Source organism: Chlorocebus sabaeus, chromosome 11 (assembly GCF_047675955.1).
Source record: "Chlorocebus sabaeus isolate Y175 chromosome 11, mChlSab1.0.hap1, whole genome shotgun sequence".
Classification (NCBI taxonomy): Eukaryota; Metazoa; Chordata; class Mammalia; order Primates; family Cercopithecidae; genus Chlorocebus; species Chlorocebus sabaeus.
In genome coordinates this window covers 809,330-826,345 of record NC_132914.1, presented here as the reverse complement: position 1 = coordinate 826,345, position 17,016 = coordinate 809,330, and the positions used below count along the sequence as shown (strand labels likewise).

The 17,016-nt window shown below is 49.6% G+C and overlaps 1 protein-coding gene across 3 annotated transcripts in view; it reads left to right on the top strand.

Moving 5' to 3' along the window:
- NINJ2 (ninjurin 2) overlaps nt 1-17,016 on the top strand; it is a 96,925-nt gene that overhangs the window by 43,581 nt on the left and 36,328 nt on the right. Inside the window, exon 1 of one of the 3 annotated variants that reach the window (XM_007967106.3) lies at nt 9,149-9,565. The exons of the other annotated variants lie outside the window; for them this stretch is intronic. Within the exon in view, the coding sequence (XP_007965297.1) occupies nt 9,554-9,565 (12 nt within the window). The 5' untranslated portion in view covers nt 9,149-9,553. Of the gene's footprint in view, nt 1-9,148; nt 9,566-17,016 lie in introns of those variants that run through there. 3 annotated transcript variants of the gene reach the window in all.

Sequence of the window (17,016 nt, the reverse complement as noted above, 5' to 3'; positions counted from 1 at the left end):
TGTTTGTTGTTTTTTGTTGTTTTGAGACAGAGTCTCGCTCTGTCACTCACTCTGCAATGGCATGATCTTGGCTCACTGCAACCTCCACCTCCCGGGTTCAAGCAATTCTCCTGCCTCAGCCTCCTGAGTAGCTGGAATTACAGGAATGCACCACCACGCCCAGTTAATATTTTGTATTTTTAGTAATTTCACCATATTGGCCAGGCTGGTCTCGATCTCCTGACCTTGTGATCCTCCCACCTCAGCCTCCCAAAGTGCTGGAATTACAGGTGTGAGCCACCACGCCCGGCCTGTTCTTTCTTCTGATAACATCTGTGGGAGGGAGAGGGAGGACTTTGGTCAGTCGGTACCTGGGAAGACAGAAAAGAGCTGCCTGTGTTTAGTGCCATTCCCTTCCTCTTCTTGGCCTGTGGCTCTTGTCTGGAGTGAGGCAGGATACGGGAGCCCCCTGGAGAACTGAAGCTATGGATTTCCCTCATGAAGCCCCGTGCCCTTGGGCGTGGTGGGGACGTCAGTACACAGCTGGGGCAGAGGAGGGGTTCGGTCTCTCTGCGGTCTCTCCCCAGGCCCAGGTCTCTGGTTCCTGCCCCAGAGGAGGCTCCCTGTGAGAAAGTGGCAGAGCCACTCTCTAGAAAGGAAAACACTGAAAATGGCTACCAAGGTAAACTATGTAACCACCTTAACTCCAGTGAAGGAAAATGAGGTGATCCTTAAGGAAGTGAAGCAGGGCTGGGCGTGGTGGCTCAGGCCTGTAATCTCAATACTTTGGGAGGCCGAGGCGGGTGGATCACCTGAGGTCAGGACTTCAAGACCAGCCTGGCCAACATGGTGAAACTCCAACTCTACTAAAAATATAAAAATTAGTTGGGCACTCCAGCCTGGGCAACAGAGGGAGACTCTGTCTCAAAAAAAATAAAAAATAAATAAAAAGTGAAGCAAAGCTGGCATGGTGGCTCATGCCTATAATCCTGGCACTGTGGGAGGCCGAGGTAGACGGATTGCTTGAGCTCAGGAGTTTGAGACCAGCCTGGGCAACATGGTGAAACCCTATCTCACAAAAAATTAGCCAGGCATGGTGGTGCATGCCTGTAGTCCCAGCTACCTGGGAGGCTGAGGAGGGAGGTCTAGTTGAGCCCTCGGAAGGGAGAGGTGATAATGAGCCGAGATCACACCACTGTACTCCAGCCTAGGTGACAGAGAGAGACCTTGTCTCAAACAGCAAAACAAAACAAAACCCAACCAAACAAAAGAAAGTGAAGCAAGACCTTAATACACACAACACAGTCCTACCCGGAGAAGCCGACCAGGTGAGCTCCAGGCCCCTCTCCTGTGACTTTATGTACCACCCAGTAGGCCCAGTCAGAAAACATGGCAGTCCTGAGGCAGGAAAGGCACTGGATGAGGCATGAGAAGCGGTTTTTGTTTTTTTTTTTTTTTGGCTCTCCAGTGGTGACTTTCTGCTCTGAATCCACAGGGCAGCTGTGAGGCCATAGCAGACACTTCTCAGAAGATAAAACCACTTTGTTCTTGCTTACTGGATGCCAGCACTTTAAACAAATGATTACATTTAGTCCTCCTCTCTCTGTAAGATAGGAACTATTCTGAACTTCATTTTCCTGGGATGTCAAGATCAACGTCACACAGCTAGCAGGTGGCAGGTCAGGGAGCCTGCACTCCTGACCAGGGCACGGCACTGCCTCCACGTGAGAGCTGTGTGGATGGGACAGTGCCCAGAGAAAGAAGCACCTGGTGTTGGATGGACTTGAGTGTCAGGGCCCTGGGGTGAGCATGGCCTCTGGAGAACAAGTAACTTCAGGCTGACCTGTGAGGGAGAGGCCTCAGGCTGACCTGTGAGGGAGAGGCCCTTTCTTCGGAGGCAGGGCCCCGACCTCACTGCCCAGCAGAAGTTGCCCAATCTCTGTGGCTAAACAAAGAAAGCTGAGATGAGGAAACCAGAACATCCTGCGGAGTGAGCACACAGCACAGAAAACATGCCGATGCCAGCGGGGCTGAAGCTGGGAGTGCTCGGCCAGCCGGCCTGCTGCGTAGGAAACCTCCGGGGAGCTCAGGGACCTGTGAGAAGCAGCACAGCAGCCTGAGCCTTTCATCCTCGGGAGCTTGAGAGCCGCACAGGCAGCCCCTAATGACAAGACCAGGAAGAAAGGGGATGTGAACTGCTGTGCTTTGGCCAGGACACTTGCCTCATCAGCTGTCTTGGAGACGGGTCTGGAGGCAGAAGGAATGCTTGGGCCGTGGATATGCAGGGGCAGGATTAGAAAGAAGGTTTCTCAGCACACGGCCAAGGCTTTAGGGAGAAGCCTGGCAAGCCTCTGTGAGGGGAGGACATGCTCTGACTGCTGTGGGCTCTTCCCCCAGTGTCTTTCCTCTGTTGTCCTCTTAGCACGTCCCAGGCTTTACTACGACAACTTTGCTTAGGTTAGGGACCTAGGACAAGAATAGGGGGTGAACACAGTTTTTTTTTTTGAGATGGAGTCTTGCTCTGTCACCCAGGCTGGAGTGCAATGGTGCCATCTCAGGTCACTGCAACCTCCGCCTCCCAGGTTCAAGCCATTCTCCTGCCTCAGCCTCCCGAGTAGTGGGGATTACAGGCACCTGCCGCCATGTCTGGCTAATTTTTGTATTTTTAGTAGAGGCGGGGTTCCACCATGTTGGCCAGGCTGGTCTCGAACTCCTGACCTCAGGTGATCCACCTGCCTTGGCCTCCCAAAGTGCTGGGATTACAGGCGTGAGCCACTGCACCCGGCTGAACATGCTTTTTTAAAGAACTGGAGGCAATGTTAGCTTTGCAAGTGCCTGAGATGCCAAGCTAAGCTTTTAGGGTCTTTGGATCCTTCACTGGTTCAACTAGGGATTCTTGTCTCCAGACCTAGGTCACATAAGATGCTACTGTGTAGAAAGGTGTCTCATTTTGGATAAATCTTAAAGGTACAAGAGAGGAGAACACTAGCAGTTTCCTGACACCACTCAGAAGTCTTGCTTCTAATTTATAAGTTGATCGCTAGCCCATTTTGTAGTGAAGAAGTCCCTTTTCTTGGCATCGTGGCCTCTTTCCTACTTGGAGAGGGAGTGGGGTGGGTTTCCTGGTGCTGCTGTACGACTTGTAGCACTGTCACTGTCATTACCCCTGGGACCGGAGCAATCCCATTTTTCACTGTAACGAAGCTCACGCAGGTGATTGTCTAGATTCCATCTCCAAACATTTTGTTCTGCCACCACCCAATGACCCAGTCTTATGTTCTCCCAAGACCAATCCCCTGGACCTACACACACTCCTCTCTCTCATGCAGTCTAGAATATTCGGCAGAATGTCAGAAGTCATGAGGTGTAAACCGTAGTGGGATTAGTGGCTTACAGGACACAGCCTGGTTACTCAGTGCAGCTTGACACAGTTTATCCCAATGGTCAGGTCATTACCATGGCCTTTGCTTCCTTCTTTCCTCCTCCCATCTCTGCTCCTGGAGTTTTCCTGACTGCAGGACTTTGCTTCAAAATCTAGTCCAGGCAACGCTTTGAAATGGCAATGCAGTCCTGGTTTTTTGTACTCAAAAATTTCCTTGAACCGGTCCTTTACCTTCCTGAGAACTTCCTTAACCCCAACAAATTCTTTTTTTTTTTTTTTTTTTTGAGACAAGAGTTTCACTCTTGTCGCCCAGGCTGGAGTGCAATGGCGTGATCTCGGCTCACCACAACCTCCACCTCCTGGGTCCTGGTTCAAGCAGTTCTGCCTCAGCCTTGTGAGCAGCTGGGATTTCAGGCATGTGCCACCACGCCTGGCTAATTTTTGTATTTTTAGTAGAGACGGGGTTTCGCCATGTTGGCCAGGCTGGTCTTGAACGCCTGACCTCGTGAGCTGCCCGCCTCGGCCTCCCAAAGTGCTGGGATTACAGGCATGAGCCACTGCGCCTGGCCCTGCTGGCAACAAATTCGTATCAGCTTTCTCTAACCACTATACCTCTGGCCCGTTACAAGTACTCCTTTCTGTAGCCCCTCACCCCAGCTAACCCTGCTGGAATGACACTCCAGCTCTCAGAGACTCTGCCTCACTTTTCCTTTCGGCCCTTTCCTCTCACACGCTTCCTACATCAATACAACCGCTCTGCCAATTGCGGGATTTCCCCTTGCTTGTCAGATGACCCGGAAAAGGGCATGTGAAGTCGTGCGAGGCACATTTCCTGTGCTTGGGAAGCATGCAGCCCACGGGATGACAGTCCCACACGTAGCCCTCTAATCGCCCGTGGTACGTGCTACAGTAGCGGAGGGAAGCAAATGCTCTGGGAGAACTGAGAAAGAGGGATAAATGTAGCCGATGGGAGCTGAGGAAGGCTTCCCAAGGGCTGTGACAGTGGAGCTGGACTTTGAAGGCTAAGCAGAGTTTCTTTTTTCTTTTTTTTTGAGATAAAGTTTCACTCTTGTTGCCCAGGCTGGAGTGCAATGGCGCGATCTTGGCTCACTGCAACCTCTGGCTCCCAGGTTCAAGCGATTCTCCCGCCTCAGCCTCCCGAGTAACTGGGACTACAGGCATGCGCCACCACACCCGGCTAATTTTGTATTTTTAGTGGAGACGGGATTTCTCTCTGTTGGTCAGGCTGGTCTCGAACTCCCGACCTCAGGTGATCCGCCTGCCTCGGCCTCCCAAAGTGCTGGGATTACAGGCATGAGCCAGAGTTTCTTAGTAGAGAAAAGAATGAGAAGCAGATCTAGCCTTTGGAAGGGCTGTCCGTCATTTAAAAACATCCTGCTCCTCTTGGTAAATATAAGGCGTTCTCATTTAGCAGCCTGATCGCCGAGATTCAGATGGAGCTTCCTAATGTGGCCTGCATATCTCCTTCGAGAGCCACTCATTTATCGGAGCTGAAAGACGACGGCAGATTATCATTTCTGTAATCCATAATGCAATCAGAGCGGGTCCTCCCCTGCCTTACACGTTCACACAAACCGTTCTCCCAACTCCTCAGAGAGACCATGGGAGTGTAGAATCCTCCTGGATCCTGCAGGGCCTCTGTGGCTGGCGTCAGGGACACGGGCTTGTGCGCTAAATGGAAGCAGTCAAGACCTCAAGCCTGCATCTTTTGAGCTCGGGACCACAGCCTCTGCGAGCCAGCAGTTTCCTTGTCTTTGCATAACTGCGATTTGTTTTTCATAGAGCCCTGACAATGCACACGGCCCGGCGTGTGAAGACATGGTCCTGGCCCTAGGCCTCTGGGAACCAGAGCTAGACAGACACTCAGCTCCGGGTGCAAACACAGCTCAAAAAACAGGCAAGCTGAGCCCTGAAGTGTCAGGCCTTTGTTCCCTTCTCTGGGGGAAAAATGAGCTAACTAAGTGACTTCTCTGGATAAGAGGGAAGCAGGAATCCTCTTAGAGCACAGGTACTAAAGACCATCTAGGGGTGGAGGAGGAAGACGTGTTCAGAGGCAAGTAGTGAATGCAAGGGGAAGAAGACAGGGGGAGGGAGCCAGGCCCGGTAGGACTGTGAGGGAAGAGTGCCATCTGCTGAGCCCCCCGTGGGCACACAGGCACACCGCCCCCCCACCCCACCCCACCATGGGCATGAAGCTCACGCACAGCTGACCATCTAGATTCTATCTCCAAACATTTTGTTCTGCCACCACCCAACGACCCAGACTTATGTTCTCCCAAGACCAATCCCCTGGACCTACACACACTCCTCTCTCTCATGCAGTCTAGAATATTCAGCAGAATGCAAGACGTCATGAGGTGTAAACCACAGTGGGATTAGTAACTTCCCAATACCCGTGGACCCGAACCAAGCCCTGCTGAGCCGGTGCCTGTGGAGAAGGCTGGAAAGTCAAGGCAGCAACTATCGCTAAGGACGGTCTTTAGGAGGCAGTAGGACATCGCGTAGGACACGGGGTTTCCAGCCAGAGTAGCCAGGGCTCCTTCCCTAGGACCGTTCTTACTAGCCATGTGCTATGGACAAGGAACTTGGCCTTTCTCCATTCCACATACCTGTGGCTTCTGGAAGGGTTTAAATGAATAGCACCTGGAAAGAAAATGCCAGCATGGGGCCTGGCACACGGTGGAAGTACAGTCATTGCTCCTTCCAGAGAAGAAAGGCCTTTATTTATTTATTTATTTATTTTTGAGACCGTGTCTCACTCTGTCTCCTAGGCTGGAGTATAATGGCACAATCTTGGCTCACTGCAACCTCCGCCTCCTAAGTTCAAGCAATTCTCCTGCCTCAGCCTCCCAAGTAGCTGGGATTACAGGCACCTGCCACCATGCCCAGCTAATTTTTTGTACTTTTAATAGAGACGGGGTTTCACCATATTGGCCAGGCTGGTCTCGAACTCCTGACCTCAGGTCATCCACCCGCCTCGGCCTACAAAAGTGCTGAGATTATAGGCATGAGCCACTGCACCCAGCCCGTTTATTCTTTTTTTTTTTTTTTTTTTTTTTTTTGAGACGGAGTCTCGCTGTATCGCCCAGGCTGGAGTGCAGTGGCCGGATCTCAGCTCACTGCAAGCTCTGCCTCCCGGGTTTTTACGCCATTCTCCTGTCTCAGCCTCCCGAGTAGCCGGGACTACAGGCGCCCGCCACCTTGCCCGGCTAGTTGTTTTTTTTTTTTTTTTTGTATTTTTTAGTAGAGACGGGGTTTCACCGTGTTAGCCAGGATGGTCTCGAACTCCTGACCTCGTGATCCGCCCGTCTCGGCCTCCCAAAGTGCTGGGATTACAGGCTTGAGCCACCGCGCCCGGCCCCAGCCCGTTTATTCTTTAAAATGCGTGATGAGATTTAGAATTCGAGAGAAAGACCCAGAAAAAGGAGAAAAGGATACATTTTCATTTTTCTTAGGAGCCACAGATATGCTAGATTTGACATAGCTGTCACAGGGAGTTTGTTCTTTAGCACGGGGAAACTACTCCTGGTGTGTTAGAGCACCCCCAAATTGGGCCAGCCAGGGATGGCGGGGGAGGAGGAGTGAACCTGGGGGTGCTGGGCTGGGGTCCAGTTGAAACTCTGCCACTGAATTGCATGCTTTGGACATGTCACTAAGCCTTTCTGGTCACACCTTGCCTGATGCCTTTTGTCCCTTTCACCCTGATTCTGTGCTTCTATGAGGCCTGTTTAGCATCCCTTGGAAGACCCATGGATTGATTTACCAACCAGGCCTTCAGGCGATCATTCTGCCAGTCCACCTAGTTCACCTCAGGACCTTCTACGATTGCAGTGACAGAGAGGACCCGGTGTGCCAAGGGTGTGCTGCAGACGCGTGGGTTCCCTGGCTTTGGAGGATGCACAGATCTTTACAAGGATCACAAGAGACTCAGGCACTTTGGGTTACAGGTGACAGAAAGGAACCTAAAGCGTCTGAGACCAGAAGAGGGAGTTTATCATAAAGTGTCAGGATCTCTCCCAAGAACCACACGGCAGGGAGATCCGGGAGGCCATCCAAGTACCTGGGCCAGAACCTCGAGCCCCACCAACCTAGACAGCTCCTTCCCTCTGCTTCTCTAGGGCTGCCTGGCCTCTCATTTCTGCTTCTCCTGGTGCCTCTTGATTCATGTAGTCCATGGGGGTTGAATAGCAACAGTGAATCTCAGTTCCAGATTAATGGAAGGGAAAATCTGATTGCCCCTGCTTGGACAGGACTCCTGCCCCTACTCTACCCAGCCTGAGCCAGATATCCCTGGACTGGATATAATGTCACTAGGCCACCTCCTAGGTGCGTGGAATTGGGGGTATCTCAGAGAACGGGAGGTTGTGACTGACTTGACACCCCACAGAGTGTCGTGTTAGGATGCAGGTTTGACTGACACAAGACCCCAAATACTAACAGCTTAGACCAAATGGAAGTTTATCCCTCGCCTGTGTGTAATGGTCTGCGTGCAGACAGTCCAGGGATAATACAGCAGCTCCACAGTGTTTGGGACCCAGGCTCCTTCCAGCTTGTTGCTCTGCTCCTGGGCTATGAACCTTTTACGCATGATTGAAGATGCTCACCACAATCTCCACATTCCAGCCTGGGAAAGAGGGAGGGAGGGGATAGAGAAGACATGTGCCTTACTTTTAGGGGCACAATTCTTCGTGCTAAGTTCTCATTAGCCAGACCTTGGTCATACAGCCTTGCTGCTGTAAGAGAGAGATTGGGAAGTGCTGACTTTAGCTAAGTGGTCAAGAATCCAGTTAAAAATTCTACTATCCCGCAAGATGGTCAAATAGATATTGGGGGGCAACCTCCTACAACAAGTAATAATGGCCTTGCCTCCTGGAAACTCCGAAAGTTTTTGTCTCTTCTGACTTCTAGCCTTGGGAGCAGGTTATTTACTGCCAAGAGAGAGGTACGGTGGGCATGGGAAGAATATCTACACGGAAATGCTTCCAAAGGTGTGACCAGGAGGAGTTTAGACTAAATGATTTCTAAAATCCGTTTTTATTTTTATGCCACTTCAGGAAGGGCCTGGGAGCCGGGCACAATGGCTCATGCCTGTAATCCCAGCACTTTGGGAGGCTGAGGTGGGCAGATCACTTGAGGTCAGGAGTTCGAGACCAGCCTGGCCAACATGGTGAAAGCCCGTCTCTGCTAAAAATACAAAAATTAGCTGGGCGTGGTGGCGCACACGTGTAATCTGAGCTATGCAGAAGGCTGAAGCAGGAGAATCGCTTGAACCCAGGAGGCGGAGGTTGCAATGAGCCGAGATCAGGCCACTGCACCCCAGCCTGGGTGACAGAGCAAGACTCCTTCTCAAAAAACAAAAGAAAGAAAGAAAGAAAGACCTGGGGACGATGTGCCTCTTCCTCTATCGTGACTTAGGGCACAGAAAAGGAAGTTCTTGGGACAGATTGCAGAAGTGAATTTGGTAACACAGAGTTCTTTCAAGAATAGATTTCCAGGCCGGGTGCAGTGGCTCACGCCCGTAATCCCAGCATTTTGGGAAGTCAAGGCAGGTGGATCACCTGAGTTCAGGAGTTTGAGACCAGCCTGGCCAACATGGTGAAACCCCGTCTCTACTAAAAAGACAAAAAATTAGCCGGGTGTGGTGGCGGGTGCCTGTAATCCCAGCTACTCGGGAGGCTGAGGCAGGAGAATCACTTGAACCCGGGGGGCAGAGGTTGCAGTGAGCCGAGATCGCGCGATTGCACTCCAGCCTGGGCAACAAGAACGAAACTCCGTCTCAAAAAAAAAAAAAAAAAAATAGAATAGATTTCCAGTGCTGTGATTGTCCTTGTCATAGCCCAGTTCTGCTAAACAAGGGTGAGTTGAAGTTGTCTCCTTCAGATTCTAGACCTGCATATTAAGTCCCTGCCTGGTAACCCCCTCCTGCGGCTGGGCTGAACAGAGTTGCTCAGAGCAGCTAACCCACTAGTGAAGCTGTGGTGGGCATCTGCTGCGTGCAGGGCCCTGGGCTGGCTGCTGTGGGGACCCACGGAGGCAGAAGGCTGTGCTCACTGACCCTCTTCCTCTCAGCCACCAGGCTGACCTCATTTTCCGTTGAGACTTCCTGTTCTCCAGTAATTGCTTGGTGGGGCAAGAGGCTTCAGTTCCAAGTCAGCAAATGGGATCTGAGTCATGATGTATACGGTAAGTGTGCCTCTGCCCTCGGTACCTTCACCAGATCAACACTGGGTGCTGGGCGCTGGGGACTGGGCCGGTGAGGAGGGCTGCCAGAGGGGCTGATTCTCACTCATGCAAAAGCATTGATTCTGTGTCTGCTGGGTGTCCGGCCATGTGTGTGCATGTGCACTTGTCAGGATGCGGAAGGCAGAAGGTTGGAAACGACTCTGCAAAGTTAGAGCTCAAAATGTTCTTTGTAGCTTTTGGCCCCAGTGATGCCAAGATGAAGTAGGCTAGTAGGACAGCTGGGAGCAGAAAGAGGCCCCGACTCGGAGTCAACGTGGGATCACACTCTGGCTACAACTAAAACGTGTGACCTTCCATGGTCAAACGTTATTTCTCCCCTTCATTTTTTTTTTTTTTTAAAGACAGGGTCTTGCCACTCTGTCGCCCAGGCTGGAGTGCAGTGGTGCCATCATGACTCACTGCAGCGTAGACTTCCTAGGCTCAAACAATCCTCCTGCCTGAGCCTCCTGAGTAGCTGGGACAATTCCCCTATTGTTGTTGTTTTCTCCTTTTTTTTTTTTGTTTTGTTTTGTTTTGTTTTGTTTTGAGATGGAGTCTCGCTCTGTGGCCCAGGCTGGAGTGCAGTGGCACGATCTTGGCTCACTGCAAGCTTTGCCTCCCGGGTTCACACCATTCTCCTGCCTCAGCCTCCCTGAGTAGCTGGGACTACAGGTGCCCACCACCACGCCCGGCTAATTTTTTGTATTTTTAGTAGAGACGGGGTTTCACCGTGTTAGCCAGGATGGTCTCGATCTCCTGACCTTGTGATCCGCCCGCCTCAGCCTCCCAAAGTGCTGGGATTACAGGCGCGAGCCACCGCGCCTGGCATTTTCCTCTATTGTTTTAAAAAAAGGGATGATAATGCCTTGCTCAGCTCACAATGACGTACAAAATGGAAAAGAGAATTGGGCCGTGAGCCTTGCAGAGGCCAGTTCTGTGTTTTGCTCATCTCTGTGGCTGCTTGGGCACCCGGTGTAGCACTGTGCGCCTGCAGTCATTCTTCCCTGAGCGAGTGTTGCCCAGATTGAATTAAACAATAACCCAGAAAGCACCTGGTCCGCTTTCCATATTAGAAAACAGAGACCCAGGGAGGGACAGTGACTTGCCTAAGGTCACACAGGCTAGCCGGGAGGATTAAACCTGGACCTGATACGTACTCTGCATTCAGTCAGCATCAGTGTCCTTCTTTTCCAGGTGGCAGCATCAGGACATAGAACCCAGATCTTTTCCTCTGACACCTCAGCTCTTGCACCTCACCGCATTGCTGAGTTACTCTCATTTACCTGAAGTCAGCTAGCTAGTGAGGGCTGTGACAGGATTAGCTAGCAGGAGGACTGTTGCTGACACCCTGTCCACCAAGCTGCCACCGTGCCACGACTTGGGTACTGTGGCTAAAAGGCAGGAGCTCTGGAGCCAGATCGCCTGGGTTTCGCTCCCAGTTCTGCCATTTGCTAGTTGTGTCATCTCATGTAATGCTTCATTTATGTCTCAGTTTTCTCATCTGGAAAGTGAGGATTGCAATTGTATTTGACCTCATGAAGTCGCTGTGAGAATCAGATGAATTAAAATATGTACTTAGAAAAGTGCCAGGCAGGTCATAAGCACATTATTAAGTGTTTGCTGTTATTCAAGGGGAACGTTTGGCTTTTATTGCGGTAGTGGTGGCTGCGGAGTTGACGACTGTGGTCAGCCTTCACAAGGACAGCTGTTGGATGATGGCAGAGTTTGTTGTTGCTGAAAAGGATAAGATTCCTAAAGATAGTCTAAAGGACTGGGGACGCTAGCGTATAAATTCTTGGAGGGCGGGTGTGCTTGTTAAAGACTCTTAAGGGTTGAGTACAGCGCCATGCAATTGGTGGACAGTTGGAAAACAATGACTGCTAGCTCCTAGGGAAGATCCAGACCTTGGATACTCATCCTCCATCCATCCACAGCACACCGAGGGCCCAGAAGGGACACCCACTCCTACAAGCACATTTCCTGTTAAGCCCCAGCTTCCATTCAAATTTGCTTGCATTGGAAAGTCAACGGAACCCCCAGCACAAAGACGGTGGCTGACTGCCCTAGGACTGGAGCCAGGAAAACTATGTGACAGGGGCTCCTGCCAAGAATGAGGATGTGATTTCCTATCTCCACCCCGCAGCAGGCCCCCAGCCTCCTCTCATCCCCATTCCCCTTCTACCCCCAGTCCTATGGGCCGCAGGTTTTTGCCTGAAAAAGCAATTTGGAGCTGCTCACACAGGATATCTCCTCCTGACCTACTTCCTGAGTGCTGGGGCAAAGTGCCTGCTCTGCTGAGAAAGGCGGCATTCGCTCAGCACTCCCCCAGCCAAGCATCGTACCGGGTCTGACTGTCAATCACTCACTCACAGCCCAGTGGCCACACCTGAGAAGGGTTTTCTTAATGGCTTTCCTATGTCAACACCTAGGCTAAGTCACCCGACAGGCTCCCGGAGCAGAGCTGAACCTGTTTCTTGGGATGTTGCGCTTTCTGTCTTTTTGGTTGTGTGCTTGTTTTTGTAATCTGGTGCAAAGCCACCATTTGCCATGGTCCCAGGAACTCTTTTTGAGATTGTAATTCCAAAGTATTTCTACTCCAGTCATCCTCCTCCTCATCATCCCTTACAGAATGCCTACTACGTAGTCAAATATTTTACCTATTATCCCTAATACGCTCCCTACGCTACCTTGCAGGGTGGATCTATCAGGACAGTGCGTCTCAGACTTCGATGTGCCTGTACGTCACCTGGGAATCCTGCTAAAATGCAGATGCTGGTTGAGTAGATCTGGGGGAGGCCTGAGGTTCTGCATTTCCAACAAGCTCCCAGGTTTTAATACCTTGAGTAGCAACGTATCAGGAGAAATTTTTAGGTTGCAAGTGACTGAAATGCAATGTGAACTCGTTAAGCAAGAAGCGGAATTTATTACAAGGGTATCTGGTGTCTCACAAAGCCAAAGGACAGGATTGCAGCTGGGCCTCAGGAAGAGTTGGGGCCAGGGATTCAACTGCCAGGAGGAGCCTCTTGGTTTCCCGACTGCTTTCTCCATGCACTCAATTCAAAGTGTCGTCCCCTCTCCCTCCCTTCCTTTGCTCCACTCTTTCTTCCTTTCCCCTCTGTTCTGCTTAGTGCCAAAGCAACTTAGCCCACAGTCCTGTGGGTTCCATGTCGTCTTCCTTGATTTTGGGGGCGCACGTCTTCCAGTGACTCCCTAAGAAAGTGAGCAAAGGAAGGAAAACTCAACTAACTTACCTAAACCGTCTTCCCTCAATTGCTAGTGGGTTGAGTATAGAACTGCAGCTTCTAGTGTGGCTGCTGTGACAGCCAGGGCCATTTCACTCCTCTGTCCTCTGGAGCTCATGTCTGGAAGTTGTTAGATTCTCTCTGACCTCCAGTTCCAAAAGTTGACAATGATGTGGCTTGGGGTGAGTTGTTCCTCATTCATTATACAGGAAACTTGGTGAGTCCTTTAGACCCCAAAATTGATGTTTTCTGCTCTAAAAAAAAAATCTGAATTGTTTGTTTAATCATTTTATCCTTTCTCTTTTCTTCGTTCAACCCAACCTTTTTTTTTTTTTTTTTTTGAGACGGAGTCTCGCTCTGTCACCCAGGCTGGAGTGCAGTGGCCGGATCTCAGCTCACTGCAAGCTCCGCCTCCCGGGTTTACGCCATTCTCCTGCCTCAGCCTCCCGAGTAGCTGGGACTACAGGCGCCCACCACCTCGCCCGGCTAGTTTTTTGTATTTTTTAGTAGAGACGGGGTTTCACTGTGTTAGCCAAGATGGTCTCGATCTCCTGACCTCGTGATCCGCCCGTCTCGGCCTCCCAAAGTGCTGGGATTACAGGGTTGAGCCACCGCGCCCGGCCCGTTCAACCCATCTTGAACTCAGTGTTAGGACATTGGATCTTCGATGTGATCCTTTAATTTTGTCTTTTGTATCTAATTTTGTATCTCTTTATCTTTTTTTTTACTTGCTATGAGATTTTATAAACGTTTTTCTAGCTTAAGTTGAATTTTCAATTTTTATATTTTTAATTTCATATTTTTACTTTCCAAGAGTTATCTTTTCTTTGATCTCTGAATATTCTTTTTTGAAATAGAACATTGGCTGGGCAAGGTGGCTCATGCCTGTAATCCCAGCACTTTGGAAGGCTTAGACAGGCAGATTGCTTGAGGCCAGGAGTTCTAGACAAGCCTGGGCAACATAGCAAGCCCCTATCTCTATTAATAATTTTAAAAAATAATAAATAAACTAAAATAGCACTCAATTATTATTTCATTGATGGAATAGCTTCTTTTTTTTCTCTGGAGATATTATTATTCTTTTCCCTTTTTGCACTTTTCTTCTGCTCCCTACATTCTCTCTCTCTCTCTTCTCTTATTTCTTTATTTTGGTCTCCATCTTTCCTGTAGGCTTTCTGTGTATATTAAAGAGTGAGGCACCAAAAAGCTTACTGGAAGGGGAACTAAGTTGTGAAGGACAGAGTGGACCTTTTCATTTCACCTGTTGAATCTTTTGAGTTCTGAACCATATTAATATAAAACCCATTCAAAAAACAAAACCCAACACCCCTCATCTTCAAGGTGATGTTAAGCTTTACGTGCCTGGGGAGGGCTCGTCCGCTGGGGAACTTCACTGCAGAAAAGTAGAGTGGGTGTTAGCTTCTTTGCTGAGTGGACTCCAGATGTCAGTGTTTTAATGTCGTCTCTCTAGGTTATGTCATCTTTTTCATTTTTTATTTTTGTCTTGCTCTGTCTCTCTGGCTGGAGCCCAGTGGTGCCGTCACAGCTCACTGCAGCTTTGAACTCCTGGGCTCAAGAAATCTTCCAGCCTCAGCCTCCCAAATAGCTGGGACTACAGGCACATCCACTATTCCCAGCCCCAAGGTAGTCTTTGCTGATAGTAATCGTCTAGACTTCTGCCTGGGGACAGGTGTTGGGGGAGGGTATAAGCCTAGCTGCTAGGTTTCGGGAATGAAAGTGGGAGGACAGCTGGGTATCCCACCCAGTGTTCTGAATGCAGATTTTCAGCAGGTGCCTCAACCCTCTCCCCATTATACACAGCCGAGCCTCTAGAGCAGACTATCTATGGGGAAGGAGAAGTTTTCAAACTTCCGTTCTCTCAGGGACATGTACATGGTCCTGCCGTGCATGAGTAGTCCACATTTCACACGGCACGTGTCTCGCTCTGGGAGTTCAGACATCCAAACTGGCCTGTATCCTTCAGCAAGGAGAACCCACTGATCACACACCTGAGTGCTGAGGCAATGTCAGATTTCTGTGAAAATCCTAAACACATATTCTTGCTTCCTGTACTTACTGGCGCTAGTAACAGTTTGTGGACCTAAACCAGTTCCTGGACCACACTGCAAGAGCACTGCTCTGGAAAATAACAAACCTCTGGTCACTTGCCTTGGGGAGGGTCTGTCAACAGGCTTTGAGGAGGTGGTAAAGGAATCGTGAGGGTCAAACTCCTCTCTAAATGGACTTTCAGCCCGTCCTCCATCTCAGGTCTATACCTCGCTCCTACCTCCCTTGCACCTGTGTCTCCACCTCCAGTGCCTTCCTGGATTCCTCATATCCTGTTGGTTCCCTCCCGCAAGCATCAGGCTGTGGCTTTTTTTTGCTGCTGTTGTTGTTGACACTGAGTCTTACTCTATCGCCCAGGCTGGAGTGCAATGGAGCCATCTCAGCTCACTGCAACCTCCGCCTCCCAGGTCCAAGTGATTTTTGTGCCCCAGCCTCCTGAGTAGCTGGGATTACAGGTACCCACCACCACACCCGGCTAATTTTTGTATTTTTAGTAGAGATGGGGTTTCACCATGTTGGCCAGGCTGGTCTCAAACTCCTGACCTCAAGTGATCCACCCACTTCAGCCTCCCAAAGTGCTGGGGTTACAGGTGTGAGCCACGGCGCCCAGCCAGGCTGTGGCCTCTATTGCTCGGCCAAGACATTCATTTACTATTCCTTGTTCTACTTATTTCCTCTTCCAGTCTTTTTTGTCCTCGCAGCTTATACTTTAAAAAATCCCTTTAGTATTGTTAAGATAGCAATACTTCCCAAATTGGTCCACAGATTTAACGCAGTTCCCATCAAAACCCCAGCAGACTTTGCAGAGCTGATCCTAAAACTGTACGGAATTTCAAGGAACCCAGAATGGCTCAAATGATCTTGAAAAAGAAGGCTGCAGGACTCACATGTCCCAGCTGGAAAACTGACTCTGAAGCTACAGTAATCAAGACAGTGTGATGCTGGTGTAAGGACAGACGTATAGATCAATTCTATGACGATTCAGTGGGGGAAAGAATAGCCTTTTTGGCCAGGCGCAGTGACTCACGCCTGTAGTCCCAGCACTTTGAGAGGCTGAGGCAGGCAGATCACCTGAGGTCAGGAGTTCAAGACCAGACTGGCCAAGATGGCGAAACCTCGTCTCTATGAAAAATACAAAAATTAGCCAGGTGTGGTGGTGCGTGCCTATAGTCCCACTACTCAGGGGGCTGAGGCAGGAGAATCACTTGAACCTGGGAGGCAGAGGTTGCAGTGAGCCAAGATCACACCACTACACTCCAGCCTGGGTGACAGAGTGAGACTCCGTCTCAAAAAAAAAAAAAAAAAGTCTCAAAAAAAAAAAAAAAAGAATAGTCTTTTCAACAAGTGATGCCAGAACAACTGGATGTCCACGTGGAAAAGAATAAAGTTGGACTCCTACCTCATACCATGTGCAAAAATGAATTCAAAATGGATCACAGACTTAAATGTAAAAGCTGAAATCTAAAATTCTTAGAAGAAAATATAAGGAAACCTTCATTCATGCAGTAAAGCCTTCTTAGCTATGACACCAAAAGCACAGTAACAAAGGAAAAATAAAGTGGGCTTCATGAATATTCAAAAAGTTTGTGTTCCAAATGACACCATCAAGGAAGTGAAAAGAGAATCCAGATAATGGGAGAAATATTTACAAATCATGTATCTTATAAGGGACTTGTATACAGAATACATAAAGCACTCTTACAACTTTATAATAAAAAGACAAATAATCACATTTTAAAATGGGCAAATGAACTGAATAAACATTTTTCCAAAGAAAATACACCAATGGCCAATAAGCACATGAAAAGATGTTGAACATCATCAGCCAGCAAGAAAATATAAACTCAAAACCGCAGTGAGGCCCAGTGTAGTGGCTCGTGCCTGAAATCCTAGCACTTGGGGAGGTGGAGGCAGAAGGATTACTTGAGCCCAGTTGTTCAAGACCAGCCTGGGTGACATAGTGAGATCTCATCTCTACAAAAAAGTTAAAAATTAGCTGGGCGTGGTGGCATGTGCCTGTAGCTCTAACTAGTCAAGGGGTTGAGGTGGGAGGATCACTTGAGCCCAGGAGGTCCAGGCTTCAGTGAGCCATGATTGTACCAC